This window comes from Rhagoletis zephyria, unplaced genomic scaffold (genome assembly GCF_001687245.7).
Source record: "Rhagoletis zephyria isolate East Lansing unplaced genomic scaffold, Rhagoletis_zephyria_1.1 Rzeph_scaffold_01548, whole genome shotgun sequence".
Taxonomy (NCBI): domain Eukaryota; kingdom Metazoa; phylum Arthropoda; class Insecta; order Diptera; family Tephritidae; genus Rhagoletis; species Rhagoletis zephyria.
Window position 1 is genome coordinate 84008 of NW_016158632.1, and position 22477 is coordinate 106484.

The 22477-nt window shown below is 35.4% G+C and overlaps 2 protein-coding genes across 2 annotated transcripts in view; one reads left to right on the forward strand and one right to left on the reverse strand.

The window, feature by feature from the left end:
• Dh44 (corticotropin-releasing diuretic hormone 44) overlaps window positions 1-10236 on the forward strand; it is a 31733-nt gene extending 21497 nt beyond the window's left edge. The window contains exons 3-5 of the mRNA XM_017618057.1: window positions 2190-2331; window positions 7135-7257; window positions 9196-10236. Of these exons, the coding sequence (XP_017473546.1) occupies window positions 2194-2331; window positions 7135-7257; window positions 9196-9822 (888 nt within the window). The 5' untranslated portion in view covers window positions 2190-2193 and the 3' untranslated portion in view covers window positions 9823-10236. The remainder of the gene's footprint in view (window positions 1-2189; window positions 2332-7134; window positions 7258-9195) is intronic.
• Window positions 10237-14799: 4563 nt separating this feature from the next.
• Window positions 14800-22477, reverse strand: part of LOC108364387 (dynein axonemal heavy chain 1) — a 20473-nt gene continuing 12795 nt past the window's right edge. Inside the window, exons 10-11 of the mRNA XM_017618058.1 lie at window positions 20062-20194; window positions 14800-15273 (exon numbers count right to left, since the gene is read on the reverse strand). Of these exons, the coding sequence (XP_017473547.1) occupies window positions 15029-15273; window positions 20062-20194 (378 nt within the window). The 3' untranslated portion in view covers window positions 14800-15028. The remainder of the gene's footprint in view (window positions 15274-20061; window positions 20195-22477) is intronic.

The window sequence follows — 22477 nt, forward strand, 5'->3', positions numbered from 1 at the left end:
CTTTCTACTGATCCCATAAGTCTAGATCAGAATAGTTTTGGCCCAGTTATTCAAGTTTTTCGTAAATCAATCTTTGAAAAAAGTAAAAAAACAGCACCAAAAATCTCATTCTTATGATTCCGTTGAAAATATTTTTAAATATTTGTATGCATATTTTTTAAGCTTAATCTGTTTTGTCATCTGAGGGGCTTTTTTCAAAAAATTCTTTACGAAACTATTTTTATTCATAAAAAACTCCATATTTGGAGGTATTTTCAAATCGGTCCAGCTCACTTAAATCTTAATATTTTTCCCAAATATTTTGGTGAACGTCTTAGAATATAATAGATTTTGTAATCCCGGCGGAAAAACCGCAGCTTTTTTTGGTGATGCAGTCTAATGTGCATACATACATACATACATCTGTATGAACATTGGTCACATACATACATAGGTGTATAGCAGAAACTTTTGAACAGAAGTTATGCATGACACTGACAACGCGCAATGCTTCAAACGTCACTGACAGCCGAAAACAGTCATTCGAGCATTTACCAACATTGCTCTTCGGAACAGCAGCCATACATATCCAAATATTTTGCAACGAAAAACAATTTGTTGACGTTTTACGGACAATACCAATGCATTTTAGGTTCTTTTGGTTGAATAATCGCTGGAATGATTTACCAGCTTTGTTTCAAGTGAAGTATGCCTGTATGTAAATAGTTACATGTGTATGTATATGCATACATATCTGTGTTTATAAGCAATAACCGCCTAAGTCGAATTAAAAAATAATTGAATTATATATGCTTTCGTATTCGGCAACTACTATTCCGTGTGCATGTAAAATCCCCATCACGCCAGCTAGGCTATTTAAAAAGTTAAAGACGAACATATTTAGGGTCCCCATAAGATTAACATTACAAATCAAAATATTGAAAACGTTTTTTCGCGAGTTCATGTTTTTCGACTTAGGTGGTTATTGTTTTGCTTATGACCACAGATATATGAGGCCATGAGAGCCAGGAATACCTATATAAATTCTATTGTTTAGTAACACGAGAGATAATAAATCTGTGATGATACCTAGTGGAGTAAAAGAAAACGGATTATTGCCGTTTCGATTCAACTAATGCAGTTTAAGCTGAACTTTAAATTTTTTTTAAATGTCAGTTAGGCTTCTCTGGGTGTCAAGGCCTCACATGTATGTATGTATATCGAAACACATTTTGCGAGGATCTCTAAAATTCCTTAAATCATTATAGGATCAATCAAAATATAGGAAAGGAGCGTAAAATGGTGACCTCAAGTTTGGCTGTTATAATTATTTTTACTTCAATTCCTATGTAAATATGTTTGTTAGGGTGGTAAATTTGTATCGGAGATTTTTTGACTATGCCCATATAGCATAGGAGAGTTGTTCGTGTAAGTCTAAGCACATTTGCCTAAGAAACCGTGGGTCTATGTATTTGGAGTTTGGCAAATTGCGAAAAAAGGTTTCTTTTAGCTGGCATTTTGCTGTAGTGTCGTAAAGAAATGCTTAAATTCCGTATAAAAAAAAATGCTGTGAAGGGTTTTTGGTATGAGGAATCCATTTCTGGACTTATCTTTTTCCTAAAACATCCGCCAGATGGCACAATAGTGTAAATTTTCACATTTTCTTACAAAGGGCTTGACTTGATTGACTTCCTCAATTTGCAACTGTCAAGAGTATATGTTTTCAAATCCTAGCCACCGCAAATGATCCTTTCATATCCAGAATTTATTATATTTACGCCACACAACTTGTCCTTTTCATCGCATCTAGGGCACATCAGACAAATGTATATACCTGCAATGTACAGTTGTAATTTTCACATTTTTCCCCTTTTTTCGTACACGCGAATTCTGTTGAGAGTTTCATCACCAGAATTTATGTAACAATAAATAACCAAAAAACAATTTGCGGTCACTGTCATCGAAAGTCATGAAAAATCCATTACGTATACATACACAAAATATACACAAACACACATTTATTTACACTTCTTTTTTATTTATTCCTTGTTACAGAATTATGAAGGCCACCACGCGGCTTTNATCATAAAAAACCCATTACGTATACATACACATACATATGATTTACCTAAGTACATACATATGAATGTGCAAATATACACAAACACACATTTATTTACACTTCTTTTTTTATTTATTCCTTGTTACAGAATTATGAAGGCCACCACGCGGCTTTTCTCGATTGTGGTGCTGATCTCCGCCGCACGCCTCGTCTGTACGGCGCAACAACGCTACAACAGCAACAATGCTGTCGGATATCCGCTGGACGACGCGGAAGCGAAGTTAATACAGGTAAATAAAGTAAAGAACAAGATAAAGCGCCACAATGGAGCAGCTCATGGCAGTTGGTTCTTCTAACTGAATGCATATTTAAATCGTTCTACATAAATCTGATGATAAAACTTGTTACCTTTGGATGATTAAGTCGAGAGATAAAGGTAAATGATCACTGAAGTCAAACGGCTTGAAATGACTTATGCCACTTTCAAAATAAACGGTTCAATTGATTTTTCGGTTACTTTATGAACTTTTAAAATTGATCTTAAAATAATTATGCCTTACGTAAATTGGTATCTACTTACATACATACATACATACATGTGTAGATCCATATCAAGAATGATAGAATCCAAGATTGCGCCGATTGCAGCAGAATTCGTGAGAGTAATTTTGGCGTGACGTCACCGTAGAGTTGACAACTGAGAGCGGCAAATAAAACTGCCGTCTAGTGATGTGCGGAATTGTCGGTACCTAATATTTAAAAAAAGGTTTCGGTACCCCATATTTCCTTATCGGTACCCGATACTGATTCTTTACTAGTTTCGGATCGACAGCGCACTTGTTGACGAAAAAATATTTCATATCGTCCCATTCAGCTGGAACAAAAATGCTTCAAACAAGTAAGAGTTTCTCTGTATTANTTTACCTTTGGATGATTAAGTCGAGAGATAAAGGTAAATGATCACTGAAGTCAAACGGATTGGAATGACTTATGCCTTAGCCACTTTCAAAATAAACGGTTCAATGGATTTTTCGGTTACTTCATGAATTTTTAAAATTGATCTTAAAATAATTATGCCTTACGTAAATTGGTATCTACTTATATACATACATACACACATGTGTAGATCCATATCAAGATCGCGGCGATTGCAGCAGAATTCGTGAGAGTAATTTGAGAGCGGCAAATAAAACTGCCGTCTAGTGATGTGCGGAATTGTCGGTACCCAATATTTAAAAAAAGGTTTCGGTACCCAATATTTCCTTATCGGTACCCGATACTGATTCTTTACAAGTTTCGGATCGACAGCGCACTTGTTGACGAACAAATATTTCATATCGTCCGATTCAGCTGGAACAAAAATGCTTCAAACAAGTAAGAGTTTCTCTGTATTATGGCCTCGAATCGACAGATATACACATTTCATTTGAATCACTATTAAAAGCTCTATTGGCTCCTACATTCGGGTTTTGATAGGCGAGTCTCCCCTGAACCGTTTTTTCCATATTTTTGGCCTATGTGCGCTTTTATTCGAAACCTAAATGTTTCGGTACCGAGTATCGAGAGTATTGGATACCTGAAAAGTATTGACTCAGCACATCCGTACTGCTGTCAGCTCGTCTGTGACGTCAGCAAAACAGCTGATTCTGTCAAATTCACTGAGAGACGATTAGCGGTATCGCCATCGGCGCCACCTTCTGTATTCCCTCCACCGTGGATCCATGTGTATATTACCAAAAAAAAAAGAAGTATGTACATATATTAGCAAACAAACATACAACAAATTTACAAAAGTGCATTNCAGCCGACTAGCGGTATCGCCATCGGCGCCACCTTCTGTATTCCCTCCACCGTGGATCCATATGTATATTACCAAAAAAAAGATGTATGTACATATATTAGCAAACAAACATACAACAAATTTACAAAAGTGCATTCAAGAACTTCATTTTGAGGGAAGTATCAGAGCTATTTAAGTATGTTTGCATGTACATATGTGTTTCACACAATTACACACTTACAAAAGTATATATACATATATGTATGTACATGTGTTTTTACCTAAATTATTTATGTATTCTAAATACTTGCGTCAGCTAACGCTGTCCGCGCATGATAGTATTGTCTTTTGTGTGGGCGAATGTATGTATGTACAGACAATATGTATGTATGTATGTATGTATGGAATGTTACTGTAAAAGTTTACAAAATATTTCACTTCAGTGGAGCATAAACAAAGTCTAACCAATATATTTTGAGATCTAGCTTGAAGCATACTTAAAGTGAAAGTACATACATATGTAACGTGCATTGCGTCACCGTCACCGTCAATATCAGCGTCAACGGTGCTTATGCTTCAAGTTCGTCTGTAAAATCATAAACTCGCTGCTACTCTTTGCAAATATTTGGTTGTAAAAGCGTAAACCTTTTAAATAAACCGGGTTTCCACACTAACTAAAGATAGTTACGTGAAAGAAATATCACATTTATACGTATGTATGTGCATATATTATTCCTGGAATTATCACCAGGAATGGAGGATTATTTTCATGCTAAAAACTTCGCCGTAGTAGCATTTTCACCGTCTTCCATGTGACATATGTATGCATGTAAATATTATATGGATTTTGTATTTGCATTTCACTTCTTATTAAACGAAAATGTCTTCGTTTAAAATGGTTGTTCCCACTTAACATACAGCGCTCCATTTGACCTACATCGGGCATTTAGTCACGAGGTACATAATTGTCATGTGAATTGTCTAGAAGCAAACATTGTCGCACACATTTTTAACACGATTCGTCTGTGCGTAGTACTCGCGAGCTTTAGCTTTTTAAGCTTATTTAAAAACTTTGGATCCGCTTGCTTCATAATTCCTAATTGTTCAACACGTGCATATGTATGTATGTGTGTACATAAAAATATAAGTAACCCAGTAAGAACCCTATCTGCTAAATAATGTGGTATATACGCCCAGTACTACAAACAGTTTGTGTGTGAAATTCAAAAAATTTCCATCATTTTACATAGGGCTCCTGGAGAAATCTAACGCATAATCGCTTCACGTGTGAGCAGTTTTCGCTTTCTTTTACATGGAGTTCGCTATCATATTATTCTATATGTTGTTGTCTCTTTCCAATCAAATATTATTATGCGATCAATAAGGTTATATATAACGCAAATAATGGCATTAGGATATCGCTAATATGCAAATGTGTTGCTTCGTGTTGACAATTTTGTAAGGGTATTTGAGAATGCGGTAGGTCGTTCTTGCTGGGTAAGTCACCAACTTTCACCAAGTACCTTGTGTGCTTTGCACTCTACTTCCATACAAGCATACATACTACATACATACATACGTATGCATGCAAGTGTAGTAGGTACGTACAACATAACGCGAAACATAAGGTTTCCTCCATTTTCTCTCCAACATCTGACTTTTTTATGATATTTGTTTTTGTCTCCTACTCATGTACCGCAACGGGATGAGTTATGAGAGTAGTCGACTAATGTGCATGTGAAACAAGCAGGAAAATATTTACGTTTGTAAAACACAAACGCAGAGAAAAAGTTTGTTTTCTTAAGATTCCTATAGACGTGCGAACACACACACACACACACTCACACACATGTGTACACACAAGTATGTGACGTTGACAAGAAATCAAACTCATCAAGTTCTGTAGTGAAAAACCATTGTTTTCGTCTTTAATATTTATCTTGTTACCTTTGGCATTTACAGTAATGAGCTTTGACTTTTCCACACCTCCGTCGAACTTGATGATGCACAAGACGGTTCAAGAGTGTCTCAAGATTTCTTAAAAGTAGAAGATACTCCATATTGTATATGTATTTATGTATGTACACTGTGTACCGTATGTTTATAAATGTGTGCGTATATGTACTATAAGCATAAACAATTGATTTCAAAGTACGATTACTCATCTTAATCTAATAATTCTTAAGTGCATATGAAGTAAGATATAGTAATATGTACATATGTATATGCGTATGTATTTATATGCAGCCAAAAATGTACGCTAACATTTACAGGTGGATTATCTCATTTTCTAACGAATTGCTCAAAACATATACACAATTACAATTCTGTAAGCGATTTTAGTTGATTAGCGGCCACTGCGCACCGGGGCGTATGAGGACGTGCCCTCACTCGTTCGTTATAGATAAAGGAAGCAATGATTGTACGTACATACAAATGTATGTAATTTGACTATGCCTGAATCGAATACACTCCTACGTGCGCGACCATTCTGCCTACTAGGGTAAAATAATGTGTGTAAGTACATACATATGTACATATTTGTTATAAATTTAAGCATCCTCTGTTATGCTTCAATTCGTATGGAAATTTTTCAATTTACAATTTCTGCTATTTCGGCTATTGGCATTTTATCTGCTCATTGGCATTGCACTCATAATCGCTATACAAACATAATTACATATGCAGCGAAATGTTGTGCATTCCCATTACACAACAGTAGGCATCATCGGCGGCAATGGAAGCGACAATGCCGCAACCACAACTACCTGGGCGGTAGGGTTACGCCAAACTTAAAGAGCAGCTCACACTCTGATTTTCGGCAGCATGTGTACATTCACATACACTTGTGTATAAAAACTCGCCCATACGTATGTACATACCTACATATATACATGCATATATGCATATTTATATGAAAAAAAAACCCAAAATGTATTGTAACATCAGCAGTCGGAACCTGCAAAAACATCAGTTATCTTAGTCTTATATATACATATGTATGTATGTACATTATTATACATGCATGTATGTATGTATGAGCCAATCACGTGTATTTTTGTAAAGACTTATGCAAATGCAATGGTATTATTAACCGCCAACAGCTTTTCACTTTAACTGAAATTTATTTACATGTCCATTCAACTTTACTTTATATCATAACAAATAACAAATTACGGGAATAATTCTTATGTACATTCTAAGAGATGCAACATTTATTAAATTAAATACTTATTTAAAATTTATTTCATTCATATTTTTATTTCTTCATTATGTTTATTACGCTTACAATTCGTTTAATCTCATTTTGCAGAATGATTATTTGCTGGAGAAACGAAACAAACCATCATTGTCAATTGTGAATCCGCTAGACGTGCTGCGGAAACGGTTGTTGCTGGAAATGGCTCGCAGGCAAATGAAAGAAAACACGAGACAGGTGAGCGAAGAGTTAGCAGCTTAAGTATGAAAAAAAATTTTGCATAGCATAACTAAAATACCAGAAACTAGTTCTTTCGGCGAAATATTTCAAAGCGGCGAATTTTTCAACTAGTTGTCTTTTATCCTAGTGGAATTGTTTAAATTATAAAATTTTTGCATCAACCTTAATTTTGTAATTGAATTTTTGCATTAGGCGAAATTGAATTTACTTGTTATCACTTAATATTAGATAGATATAAGACATAAACTGAGTAAGCACTGCGACCAGCAATAGTGCATCTGTCCCTAAAACTCTACACATTTTAGAATAGATACCGAGGGTAAGGAGAGGATTTGCACCTCCCCCATCTCCCTGACACGGATCCTGGAAATGGCGTAATGATGTCTCTTTGGCGGACCAGATCCCCAGCTATGCAAGTGGCCTCTTAGCCTACAAAACCCCATCAGAATATCTGAGTAATTGTAAGCCTCTCCTTGGGGAGGTTAATGAGTAGCCTGTATCTCTTTAGATTGCACCCTACTAGCGTGCTCTTAGCTTGGCGAAGACCATGGTCGAGTAATTTTTCATTCTTGGCGTTCCAAAAATATGGTTTAAACTTTTCACTTATCGGTCACGTTTGATACAAAAAAAAAAACGAAAAATTTAAAGTGCATGATGGTGAATTTTGTAAAATCGCAGCAAATTTTATCGGAACAAATACCAACACTTCAATGTGCATAGTATTTAAATTTAAGAACAATGCAAATACATTTACGTGCACATATGTATGTATGTATATATGTAACTACCCTACGTACGAGTATGTACACATGTACTTTGTTCCTGCTTTGTGTCCTTCGCCACCAATGGCAATACATCAGACACACTCTACGAGTCGCATAATAAATTGATTTGTCAACCCATCATAAATGTCATGTTGCATTTGCTTTGAGAAAAGTGTTGAAGTACATACATACAACATATACGCATATGTACATACATATGTATGTGATATTTAATACATGAAAATTGAATACAAATACGAGTATATATGAGGGCATGAGAGCCAGAGGAGCCTATCTATAAATACATTTCTTTGAATAATATGGGAATAAAAACGGGCTTTTGCCGATGTGTTCACTGCATCTATTTACTATTTATGTAAGAGAGGCTACCTAATATAGTAAAAGAAAACTAAAAGAGCGTGCCTCGGGTTATTACCGTTTCGATTCTATGTACTAAGGCAATCTAAGCTGTACCTCAATTTGTTTTGAAATATCAGTTAGGCCACTCTGGCTCCTAAGGCCTCATATGTACGTAGATGTGTGTAGATACATATATAGGTACAGATCCATACGTACATACATAGTTGGCGAAAAGGTAAAGTACTTTGTTGAATCGCGCGAATAACATAAATAAGAAGACGCCACAGGTACATACATACATAGTATGTAGTATGTAAGCATGTACAAAGCTGCCTTTTACTATAACAAAAGAAACAACATGACGTACCAATAAATTATGATTTCGCTCGCTAAAACTTTTCCAGATATGTATTTATTAGCCATCAATGTTTACAACCCTGATTGATGGATAAGCGGCGTACTTTCTTTTGATCCCAAAAGTTTTTCTTGATTGCATTTAAAGAGCTTGATTTCTTTCGTTGAGTCTCCTTTGATGCAAGTTTATAGACATTTCGTGAAACCGTGAAATATAATTAACAGAAATAGTTTCCACGACAATGCGAAATTTCACCTGTATCCGTTGTTTGCCCTTTGTGCTACCTGTGCTTTCTCAATAATCTTAAATTCAATTAACGCAATAGTATTGGTCTCTCAGTCAATGTTATCCACTTTTCCGTCCATTAAATACAATTTTAAAATGCACATAAATTTCCCCAGAGCGTTCAAGTTTCTCATGTAATTGTACTTTAATTTGGTCACACTACTCCAACAGGTGGAATTGAATCGTGCCATACTGAAGAATGTGGGCAAACGCATGCAACCAGCGCAAATACAACAACTATGGGAATACCCGCTCATCCGCTCGCCGTACCGACAGCAAACATACACATACTACACACCACATCAATGGCAACTGCAACTGCAGCAGCTGCTGCAGCCACGCCGTTACGTCAATCAATTGGAGTACGCACCCGACGTGTCCCCCCTCTTTGATTACCCACAACGACCGGCATACATGTACGATAGCATCCTGGCAGCATCCGCTCTGGCCGGTGTTGAGAGCGAAGGCGAAGCTGAGGCAGCCCGACGCACGCAATTCAACATCAACGCGCTTGAAGAAGGAGACGCCTCCAAAGTCAATGGAAATGAAATGACCAACGAAACAGCAAATGACAACAGAAACTCAAACAGCGCCAGCGACGACAGGAATGAGGCCTCTACAAGACGAACTCATGGAAATGAAGCAGCCAGCGTCAGCAACATCGAAACTATAGGCAGCAGTGGTGTGCTGACCAAAAACATGCCCGCCGATGAGGTGGAAGGAAGCGACAACAATGCAGACTATCAGCTACGCTACTTTTACGGTCTGCGTAAGAAGCACCGCAACATGAAAAAGTAAACTCCCAACAGATACCTCCAAAACACCACCAAAACACCCAGACACTCCTGAAGACCATCGAAATTATTTGAACCAGTCAGTCCAAGCATCTTTCGGGGAACACCAAATAATTTAAAAATATGCATACTCGTGCTCGTACAAACCGGTTATTGCAAAGCTTTGCTCTGTTTGGCTTTGTTTTAACTTGCAGAAGTGCTAAATGTGCAATTGGTTTTAACATTTACCTACATACATACATACATACATAGCTATCCAGTAAAAAATAATATAAGTTTTAGTCATATGTATTTTACATAAAAGTGGAGTGATTCCTTTATTATGTATAATAATGCATTAATTGTTGTTTACCAATAATTGCATAAAACTACAGTATCCAAGTACATGCAAATGTAATTAAAAAAATACATACATATGTACATGTAAATATGTATTTAAAAATAAATAAATTGATAAATATAATTTCTATTGACTGAGTGAAAAAACTAATAGAACATACCTTGAAAATATAACTACGCAGACATTGAACGTTGAAGAGGACCAGGCAAATATAGAAAAGTGCATTGGTCGCATTGCCCACTAAACAAACAGAAAATTTTATTTTTGCTTTTACGGGGAAGGAGAAACTAAATTGGATGCAAGTGAAAGTGATCACTGCCTCAGTAGAAGGGATACACTGAACAAACGAGATGCATCTTAGAATTCATGTCTTACAAAAGTAAAAGTTCTTAGGTGTAAAAGGTATCAGCAACTTTCGAAGCTCAAACGAGAAAATCGCGATGGCAGGACTTGCCCATCAGGTCAATGACAAAACAGCGAATTAGAAGCAAAAACTTGTCTGAATATTTGTCGACACTTGTATGCATGTAGGTATAGATATTCACTTCATTCTGCAGATCGAATTTCTTCAAGTCATTTCCATTACTTAAAAAAGGAAAAAACTGAATCAACAAGGTAAAGACGTGTACAAATACAGTTAAAACTGGTTAATGCGACTGCTCCATAATCCAAAAATCGAGTTGATAGATGAGTAGGCGCTGTAACCGCCTAAGTGATTTTGGCGAGTCCTGGGTTTAAAACTACCCAAACCAATCCCTGGAATTTTCAGTTTATTCATAAAAACATTCTTACATGACTACGTGGACTTAATCATTTTTGTCTCAGTTATTTTTAAAGCATTCTATGTTTATAAATTAAAAGAAGTTTAGTAAGAGTATGGTAAAAATTTTATGTATTTTTCCAGTTCTACGACATTTGGATTTGGGCGTGCTACAGCGCACGTTATATATTCAAACAAACCGATAGTCGGAATGTTTCGATAATCAGAACCATGTCTACAATTTTTAGTTCAGATTCTAGAGTTTTGACTGTATCCGTACATCGATACATGAGTCGGATGCATGGAAACTTGGTGTTCTAGGCTAGCTTAACCCCTAATTACTCGCACGACTCACACAACTGGGCGCATGGGGTCTTCAGCGACCCCAACTTGTTAGGCCGAATACAAAGCCTCGATATTATGAAATCAAATACTAAAACAAATATTTATTCCTAAAATACTTAAATCGCGCTATTGCATATGGAACAAAAAACTTTTTTTTGCGAACGAAATTGGGTTGACCCCATGTGAGTGATTAAGGGTTAAGAGCACAAAAATCTTGTACATAATTAATTGGTTAAATTGGAAACTAAATAGAATGAGTTTTTTATTGCCAGCATTTACATAATTCCACAGTTTCCGCGGGCGGAAGCGATTTTCACTCACGACTTTTTAATTTTCCCTGAACAAAACCTGCTTTAAAGTAAACTAATCAACTAAATAGTAGTGGTGTAAGGTGTTATTTTNACTTAATACATACTTATGATGGCAGCTCGTAATTTTAAGGTTCAAAATTGTGTATAATTTACGTAAATCTTTTATACAAATATTATTATGCTTGCTTTTTGGGCATTACCAAAAAATGTATGTATCACCAAATAAAGTAAAACACAAACGAAACTCTTATAACAAAAAAAAACTTAAATGCTACACCTAAAACACAACGTCCTATGTATAGCTGATGCTAATCCCCTTTAATTGTAGGACATATGCACATACATACATATATGTACTTTTGCAGTTCAACTGTTCCACTTCAAAAATTTCAAAGTACAAAAGTGAAGAGAAAAAATGTTAATTTTAAAAAAACATAGTTAAATAAAAGCATTTTAGAAAAGTTACTAAGAGAACCCACAAATAGTAAAATTTATGTCCGATAAAATGTTGTACGTTGCCTACATACATATGTACATATACTATATAATAGCTAAGGAAATTAATTGGAAAAAATAAATAAAAAATTATTTAAAAAAAAATTAGTAAAATGTTGAAATGTTGTATTCATATGGCTGGTAGTGACAACACAATTGTTAGTTTTGTGTTATTTATACAAACTACATACTTACATACATATTTATGATGTTTGGCCTCAATGTTGCTGGAAATACCTACATACATATGTACATACATATGTTTATTAGAAAATTATACAGGCGAACGCTTAAGCGATGAACATTTACATAAATAACTAACTAAAATGAAATGACTTTGAAATCAACACCTGTAAATATGAACTCCAGTTTTTCATAACTTCCAATAATGTGAATTGTAATTATGTATTTATTGTTTACATATACACATACTTATACGCATAAAATATTGAACTAAATCAAATGTAATATTTTAAATCATAATAAAATGCTTACCAACTGAATAAGGCGTTGGCTTTTTTTATTAAGTTCGATTATGCTAATCTGGCCACTGCAACTCCTACTTTTCACTTATGCATACTTGATTTTGCATTACTTGGACAAACATAATTTTTGAAAAATAATCGTAATTGTACATACATAGGTGCTTAACGCATCTAATAAATATCTTCCCAATATAATTCTCCCTCTCTTGCCCTCATTGCTCAATAGAATATGAGATTTACGGAATTAAGCGAGAACTTTCCAGTCAGACGAGCGGTGCATTGTTGTCCATAAACCTCTAAAGAAGAAGGCAAGACTCACTTAATTATTGTGATGATCACTTCTTCTAATAATCTGGATAGATTAGATGCGATCTCGTTGGAAAGACTAACTTATGGACAAGAAAGTTAGATGTTTGATACACAATAATGGAATCGGAACTATGTGCTGTTGATGCGCATACATCTGGCAACACTTATCCATACTGATACTGATTTGAAAATTTGTGAAATATCTGAAGAAATACGCTAGGTGAAGCGTCTTTTTCTTAAAAAGGAAAGGTGAAAATGCTGCAAGAACATGCCAATAAATTTGTACAGTGTACGGTGAGAATGTTGTAAGTGAACGCCGGATCCAGAAGTGTTATGCTCGATTGCGTTGTGAAAATTTTGATGTCGAAGATGCACCTGGCTCTAGCCTGCCAAGCACCGGAAAACATGACAGTTTTGAATCCACTAAAAAGAGCGGGCTACTCAAAATAGCTCATTGCTTGGGTGCCACATGAATTAACGCAAAGAAATTCGATTGGCTATCAGTGAAACACTGCTAAAAAGGCAATGAAATCGAACCATTTCTGAAGCGGATCATTACGGGCGCTGTTAGATTGAATATCAGAATAAGCGACGCAAGCGATCTTGGTAAAATACCGATGACCCTCCACAAAAGACTCCAAAGCCTGGATTGACGGCAAACATGGTTGTGGTGAGTGTTTGGTGGGATTGGAAGCAAATTGTCCATGATGAGCTCTACTGTGCACAACTCGAAAGAGGCAATCAAAAAAGAGCGACCAGAATTGATCAACAGAAAAGAGTTGTGTTCCACCATGGCAATGCTAGGCCACACAGATCTTTGATCGGAACTTGACCTACATTTGTTTTCGTCCCTTGCAAAACTCTCTTTATGGTAAAAAATTTGCCGACCGAAAGCCACCGGAATTCATTTGGCTAATGTGTTGGCCGATAAGCCACTGAAGTTCTACACCGATGGAATTTTGAAGTTACCCGAAAAATGGCAAAAGGTCTCGGAAAATAATGGCCAATATGTACTTGATTAAAGTTGATTTTCAAAAAAGAATTTTTTTTTAATTTACCGAAAATTCACGGTTGCCAGTGTTCGTCGTTTCCAACGAGACTTGGTTATTTTTATTTTATTTTTATAATTTGGTTATTTGGTTGTTTTTTTTTTAATTAGAAATTAGCAATTTTTTCTTTGCAAAAAAGTGTTATTGCATACTGAAGGCCAAAAATTAATAAATGGATTTTTAAAAGTCCTATTTTTAAAGTAACATTTTTTATATGCACATATAAAATGTAAATATGTGATTCAACGCACAGTATTTCAGTAATTTTTGTTTTCCGAAATAACAGCTATAACTTCTACCAAAATGTAAATTAATGTTGTTTTTCTCCAAAATTTTCATTAAAAAAAACGCCGTCAAGCTCAATAAAATTGTTGAATTTTTGTTTGTTGTAATAAGTTTTGCTTTTTGTAATAGATCCGTGGAAAACAAATTTGGTTTTTTTTCAGTTTGGTTGTTTTTTTTTAAGATTTTGGTTGGTTATTTTTTCAACAAGTGGCAATCATGTCAAAAAATTGCGTAGACTTTTTATATGACCCGGTATAATAATCCTAGGCGGCCGCTATGGTGTAGTGGTCAAAAGTGCGCACTTCCATCACACAGAGCCTGGAATCGAGCCCAGTTTCTAACGGAAATCAAAACCGAAGTAAAATAAAAGAAAAGATTATTTCTAACAGCGGTTGCCCGGCAGCAACATCAGGGCGCCCGCCACAAATCGGAGAGGTAGGTCGGCCAAACGCTAACAAATTGTATAAGCGCCAATCTATTAAATATTAGTATTGATATAATAATCACTTTTCCATTCCTAAACCATTTTTATTCAACAAAACTCTTTTCAATTTAGTCAAAAATAAAAATTTCTATTACATACTTTTAATCATGCTCACTTTTCTAATACATATGTATTTGTGGTAATAAATAAACAAAATACCACATACATTTATACATATATGTAAGTCTTTTAAGACCACCCACACTCACAAACCATAAACATTGCATGCGCACCTAAACAATGAAATGAAAACAACAAGCACGTGGCTGTAAACATTACCATCCCGTTCCCGGCGAACGCCCTCTCTTCCAACGCAAGAACTATTGAAATGTTTCGTTTATTTGATGTCACATAGCAACGCCACGCCGACGCAAAGTCCAATGCTTCGGATTGAAATCCGTCTCAAAGTCAATGGAACCGACGTATTTGGCATCTGTTCGTTGCGGTTTTCGATAGATAGGACATTCGTAGAGTTTTGGGTCCTTGCCTGCAGTTGTATTAATAGCATAGATGTAAATAACCGGCATTTGTTCGTAGAGCACTTTCATTTTGGACTCGATTAATTTTCCGCTGCGTCGATCTAGCGAAGCACCTAAAAAGGAGAATTGAGAATAAGTAAATTAGAAAGAGACGAATCACCGAACGGATGAAAGAGGCAATTAAACATATGTATGTAAGTATTTATATGTACTTAGCTCGTGTTCTAGAAGAAAGCCATACTCGTATTTAAAAAAAAAAAATTAAAATTAAAATAATAATTAATATTATGAGTTTTATTTTTCGCCCAAAATAAATTATTATTTCTTTATTTTTATTTATTCGCTAAAACGCAAAAATTACACCAGCACGAGTCCATTTACTCGAAATATTGGAGTTATACGAGACAAACGGACTTCAGATTCGGAAATACATGTCGGTAAATGGGTCTGGTTAAGAGCAAACACCACTTTTTTGTGTGCAGCTGATATTATTGAATTTTATATTTTCAATTAGTAATTATTATTTTTCAGCGAAAGATTAAACCTGAAGAATAAGTATTATTTTTGAACGAACACAATAAAAATTATAAATACTGATTCAAATTATTTTGCACATAATAATTACGGTACCTGAATGAATTACTTTCAACCAATAAATTTAAAAAATTCAGGGAAATGAACTGTAATCAAACCTTAATTCGCTTCCGTACTTTGGACAAAGAGTGATTGTTTTCTAAATATAAGTTACTAAGCAAAGAGGAGGAAATTCGAGTTGCTAGCAAGACAAGTCCCCTTTTTATGAGCCACGTTTAACAATCATACATAGTTTTGAATTTTTAAGTAACGTAAAAGAAGGGCTGGATTCCATTTCTAAATACTTAACACGAACATTTTTTGGGCTATGACGTTCTTGCAGCTATCGAGCGATACTTTGAGTACATTAGGGCAAATTTTAAATGTTTTGGGTATGTATTTCATTAAACGGTCGCCAAGGCCGAGTGGTTAGAGATACATACCACACTGCAGGAACTGGTTTCGATCTTTGGTCCAAGCAACATCTAAATTCAGAAAAAGTGTTTTGTAAGAGCGCACACCCCTCAACAGGCAATGCCAAACTTTCGGAGTGCATTAGGGCGAACACTACAAATTTTAGGAGAACCTTGGCCGAACGCTTAGCAAAAGTGTGCGTTCCAAATATCTATTTATTTTTAAATTTCCAAAAACTTAACTGACCCAACATGAAAACTTAAGCTACATTATTTCAGATATAAAGTACCTTTTAAACCTTGTTTGAGATTTAATAGTTTGATACAAAAGCGTTATTCAAATTATTTACTTTTCTAGATAAGCCTTGAAGGACCTACCATGTAAGTATGTATATACAAACATATGTACGCCATACACGCAACGTACATATACATACATACATACGTATTGCCAAGGTAAACATCAATTACGGCAGCAAATTTTGCAGGGTAAATTTTCATTAAATGTGTGCTGGTGGTTATTGAATTTTTGCTTGGATGTGAGTTTATTTTTTGACAGTTTACCCCATCGCTGGTCAGCCACAACCTTTTTGGCCAGTGGATTATTTCATATGCATACATACATACGTAGCTTGACCGTGCTTTTATACATACATACGTATGTTTGTCGATATGGAAATACTAAATACTTATGGACATTAAGGCGTATCGCGAAAAAAGTTTAGGGCGCGTCACTTTAATTCGAATACTCACATATTTCGAAAGAAAATTTTGGGCGTAAAAATTTTTTAGGCATCCGCTAAAACAGTTAAATCGCGTTTTCGCTAACTTTGTTATTTTATGTCCGATTTTTTAAATCTTTGTGTCGCCGAAAAGGCCTTGTTCAGGACCATAATTGGCACCTAAAGAGTTTTGGTCGCAAAGAACCGGTTTTGAACCGGAAAACCGCTTTTTTCTATTAATTAACTGAACCGAAATTTTCTACAAATGTTTTATCCGAACCGAAAACCGGACCACTTTTCATAAAGATTTAAAGGTTCATTGCAACCAATTTTCAGTTGATAAATTTACCCACCTTTTTCTTTTTGTTAAATTTGGTAAAACATGCCATATTTGTTTACCATGTAGCAATATCAAATGTAAAGGCAACCCATCTCATTTGACAGACACTTGACACTTAAATTTCCGTGTTAAACCGAAACCCCGGTTCAAAGTCCAAAAAAAACACGAACCAGTCCAAATTGTTTTTTTTTTTTTATGTTGGGTTGAACTGCTAACCCCTACACGACAACGGGTTTTAAGGTCAAAACTGGGCGCGACGTTTTCGGCGTCGTTATAGCGAAAAACGCGATTTTGGAGTTTTTAGCGGCTGCCTAAAAAAAATGTTTCGCCCAAAATATTTTCTCAGCATAAGTGTTTAAATAAAACTGAAACACGCTCAACTTTTTTTTCATTCATATATAGTGATACGTCTTAATGGACATATACTAATGCATTATCTGTAACAAAATAACCAGGGAGAGAAAACCCCTAAAAAACTAAATGGATTCACGATGTAAATCAGCGCAAACCGAAGTGTAATATACTTTGACATTAATGGGCAAAAGCTCCCACATCTTGATAGCATTTTGAATAGTGCCATTGGCACGTGGTTTAGTCATTTTAAAGCGTGGCTTTATCCCCATAGTTTGTATGTATTAGTTGTATGCCTGTTGTATGCGTAAGAATAACAGCATTCTCTAAAATGTAAGAATTCTCTTCCTCAGCTAATACAAAATTCAAGTCACAGAGGACTAAAGCGAATAGTTGCTCCGCTCAATGCGGGTTAAACATCCTTTTCCACTATAATCGAATTTACATATTTAACCTGTATGTACATAGGTAAGGAATGAAGCAGACATTTATTCGAAATATAGTTTGTGCGATTGACCAATGAAACATTTCTATATACCTGCAGTCGGCAGCGACAGAGTGGAATGACAAAGTGACAGGCATTAATAATGTTTTCATTTCGAAACATTGGCAACATTTTCTTATTTATCCATACATATGTATATATGTGCTATATATACTATAGATACATAACTGTAAGCTCGTTTAAAATAAAGTTAGGTAAAATGGATCGACTGGCAAATTTTTGGTATAAATTCATGATCGTTGACCCGCCTATGTACATACTAGTATACATACATAAATATGTCGAATTATATGTTCTCTTTTATATCAATATCTTTTCAAATTTTATTTCTATGGACACCCAGCTTCACTTGTATATGCACTGTTTTTCTTGTGGACTGTGTTTTGGGCAGTTTTCTCCACATATAAAAAATTTTGACTTTAACCTTGAATAACTTTTATAGTAGTTAATTTATGGGAAAATCTTAAGAGATTTTTTACGGCCTTCAATTTCCTTCGAAAATACATATATGCCCCTCACGTTGAGCTAAAAACGATTGACGATATTTGAAAATTTTTTTTTTAAACTTTTGCCAAAATCTCTGAGCATGCTTTTGCGCCTGCCATAAAAACCATTTGCTCTCCCGAGGTGGCGTAAAAAGAAGGTACATCCTAGGAAAGAGGTGAGCGCCAAATATTTATTTATTTATTGGTGATTGACCATAAACTCCATGTAGTGCACGATATGCGGCCACTGAAGATTTCGCATTTTGGTATAATAATATTATAATAATTTTAACGCATTGGTCGGTGGAAACACACATTACTATTTATTGTGAAATGACGCGAAATGGATAACACGTTATTAGAAATGTAGTAAATAACAATAAAAAAAAACGCGTTTCGGTAGAAGAGAAAATCATTTGGAGAGCCCTCGATATATATGTATATACATTAGGGTTGTTCAAAAAAATGCATGTGAAAAAGTAAAGTCGGAATTTTAATGCTCTCAGCCCTTGGGATTGTTCCATTTAGGGTTTGTAGTGGTCCTGTAAAAAATAGCTTATAATAGAAAATGGCTAAGTAAACGATTGGGTATTGTGATTGGAAGTCTCCTTAAGGAGAAACAAAATGTTGCGATCGAAAAATGTTGATTTTCAGGAATTCCATGCCATTTCTACGAAAATTGTTTTCCCATGTAAAATACATGGAAAACTTTAAGCGCTTTGCGCGACCACCAAATATTTTTTGAACAATCATCTTAAGGGGTGAGAGCATTAATATAACGACATTACTTTTTTCTTGACCACCCTAATATACATACATAAAAATGTACATTAACGTATGCGTGCTTGTTGAAATGTGTTTTTATAGGCTCTAAATATGCCATTCATTCGAGCAGGGATTTTACCATTAACCACAAAGTAATAAAAACTACTAAATAGCAAAAAATGGTTTAAGCCATTCAAAGTAAATAAAAACGCTCGAGATCAAAGTGGAGGAGGGGACAGTGTGTGAAAGTAAGTAAAAACACGTAACAGGTAATTTAACGAAATTAGGCTACTTTACAAAAATAAAATAAGAATTATTAGTCCCACACAATTTGTAAGCTTGTACGGATGTGTTAATCAGATCTGGTAACGAAAAATTCAAAAATTTGGCACTGAGGTTCAAATATTCAAGCCACTTGACTAAAGGGTAACGAATGCATCTACCCATTTTTATTTTCATATGTAAATATGTAGTACATATGTATGTATCAGTAAGGGTATACACATTTAAATTTATGGCAGTTCGAAAGGACAGTGTGGATAGAAAAATATATACATATACAACTGTAGGCAAAAGTATACAAACAATTCAAAGTAAAATATAAAACAGATGAAGCGAGCAAAAGTGGTAAACAAGCAAGAAAGCAACACTAGCTTACTACATATACATACATACATATGAGTTGAGAGGTCACATCCATTCAAGTGGGGCATGCCATAGCTAATGCACTCGAATAACTTTACTCACCTTCCAGGAACAGGCCATGCACGTAGACACCTTCGGTGGGGTATTCGGAGATGTCTTCCTTGTTGTAGCGAGTTATTTGATTTTGCAACACCACGGAGTCCAGGGCCCAACCTTTATGAGCGCGTGTGACTTCCTGAAATCCCACGCGAACGCCAGGCAGCGGAGGTTAGTTTTCCATTTGTGCGTATTTGATTTGTTTTTTTTTTTTTTTTTTTTTAGAGCCACGACACAAACACATACGCATGTTAATAAACGCACATAAAAGAACCGGTAATGTTCATATGTTTGTGATAACAACGCAGTCGGGCAAATAGTCATCGTAATTGAAATGAAACAGTAGCAAACAATTGAATTAGAAATGTTTTGAAATAATAAACAGTTATAAATACTACTAAATAGCAACGCCACAAAAAAAGAGAGCATAGCACGCACACTGGAGATGGGCGCGAGATATCCGGTTGGTTGCGCAATGCTGGGAATGGTCGGTGTCGGGAGTCTTTAAAAAATTGCGGTCAGGTCGGGACAAAAAACCTTTCCCGGCATTCAGAAAGTTGTATTACCAAAAAATTACCAAAAAATGCTACCAGTTCGTTTCACCGTGGTTCTAAGTACGTTGGTAATGCAGTTAAATATTCAGCAATTCAGCTATGAAGAATTTTGGGAATTCTGGCATTACATATTTCACGCGGCAATACTTTGTTACCAGAGTACATAGAATGCGAAAAGGTTATAAAATTGTAATTACCAGCGCAGATTAGACCTGCATTAACCCGCGGTTCAATTTTGAAAAACTTTCAAGATGGGCGGGATCGATACCTAAAACTTGAATATCGTGATGGGCGAGATCGGGATTGAATATTTAGTCCAGTGCCCATCTCTAACACACACAAGCCCAAAATCACACCTACGCATGCACAGACGTATGCCACACGTTAGATGCCCTAAGTCCACTACAGTTGTATTTAGTAATTTAATCACATAGATATGGCATCATCCACATTATAATCAACCCTAGCCGTTCCCACAGGAGAGCCATAAGTGCGTTTCTTACATGGCGCATACACAAGCATTTACATACATATGTATGTATGGATGAGCACACGAATATGCGAATGTTTGTCGCCGGGCACAATGTTACAATCCCGAATCAGAAGTACACACAAATCTAATTTTAACGCCTTATTCGATTGAACAAAAATTTATTTTTATTAACCAAATTCGAAAAAGGAGGAGGTTATCAGTTCGTCGGAATATACTTATCTATATTACCGCATCACTTTGGACCACGTTTACCGATTTCTATAATTTTTTTTTTTTTTTAAGGAAAGGTGGTACCTCAGAGGTAGTCCCATACTAATTTAGATCCGATCTTTGGATCATCAAGAAATTAACGGTACTTTTATATGAGAATTGAAGTCGGTTTGGTTTTTTGCTTAAAAATTACTTGTATGTATATATAAATTTCTGTTTATTTGTGTATGTGCATATGACCAACAGGTTGTGAATATCGGCTGTAAGAATGTTTTCAAAGATGAGCACATGAGAGTGAGGTTTGGGATCTTCTCATGTTTTTTCGTCAGTCTCTTCCGAAAATTTTGTTATATAAAAATGATGATGTCACACAAAAGACGACTCACCTTATACTGAAGAAGAAAAGCAAACAATTTTTGTTTTCGCTCGAGCGAAGTTCTTGAAACGAGAGAGGAACGAGAAGCAAGGATTCTGCAATAAATCGCTTATTTTATAATCATTTATTATTAAGGGCCATAAGCCCCGGGATCTCTAGCGTGTATTAAGTGTAGCACCATCTAAATGAGTTAATCTGCGCCCAGTGAAAGTGTCACATTCACAGAGAATATGTTTTGGCGTTTCATCGCAAAAAGCGGCAAACATTTATTTCTGAAAGCTCAATTCTTCTGAAGCAATAACGAAAGGAGCAGTGTCCAGTGCAGTACCTAGTAAGAGTTTTGAGGTAGTCTCCACCTTAATTAAGAAGTTTCTTTGAAGATTCATTTCAAGGACAGATAAATCGTCTGGCTGGACCCTTATTTGAATGAAGATGTATTTTATTCAAAACACTTAATTTTAAGAAAGATGTTTTTTGTGGTGCAAAATATTACTATACGCTTTCGTTTTCAATGAATAAACTGATATAATCTTCATAAAAATATTTAAAAAAATTTAAAGTTGTGACTGAAACTTACAGGCCAACCTAAATATTCACGCACGCCGGCAATTTACTGTCAAAATTTTCTCATCCACATACAACTTGAATGGGGCCAACCGGAATTGAACGGCGTGTGTAAAAAGCTAACTCAAATTCGAAGGTTTGTCTTGCGTGACATTTCGATTTGACGTTTATACTCATTTGACAATTTTGGCACGACCATGGATTAAAATTGTATGCAAGAAACCT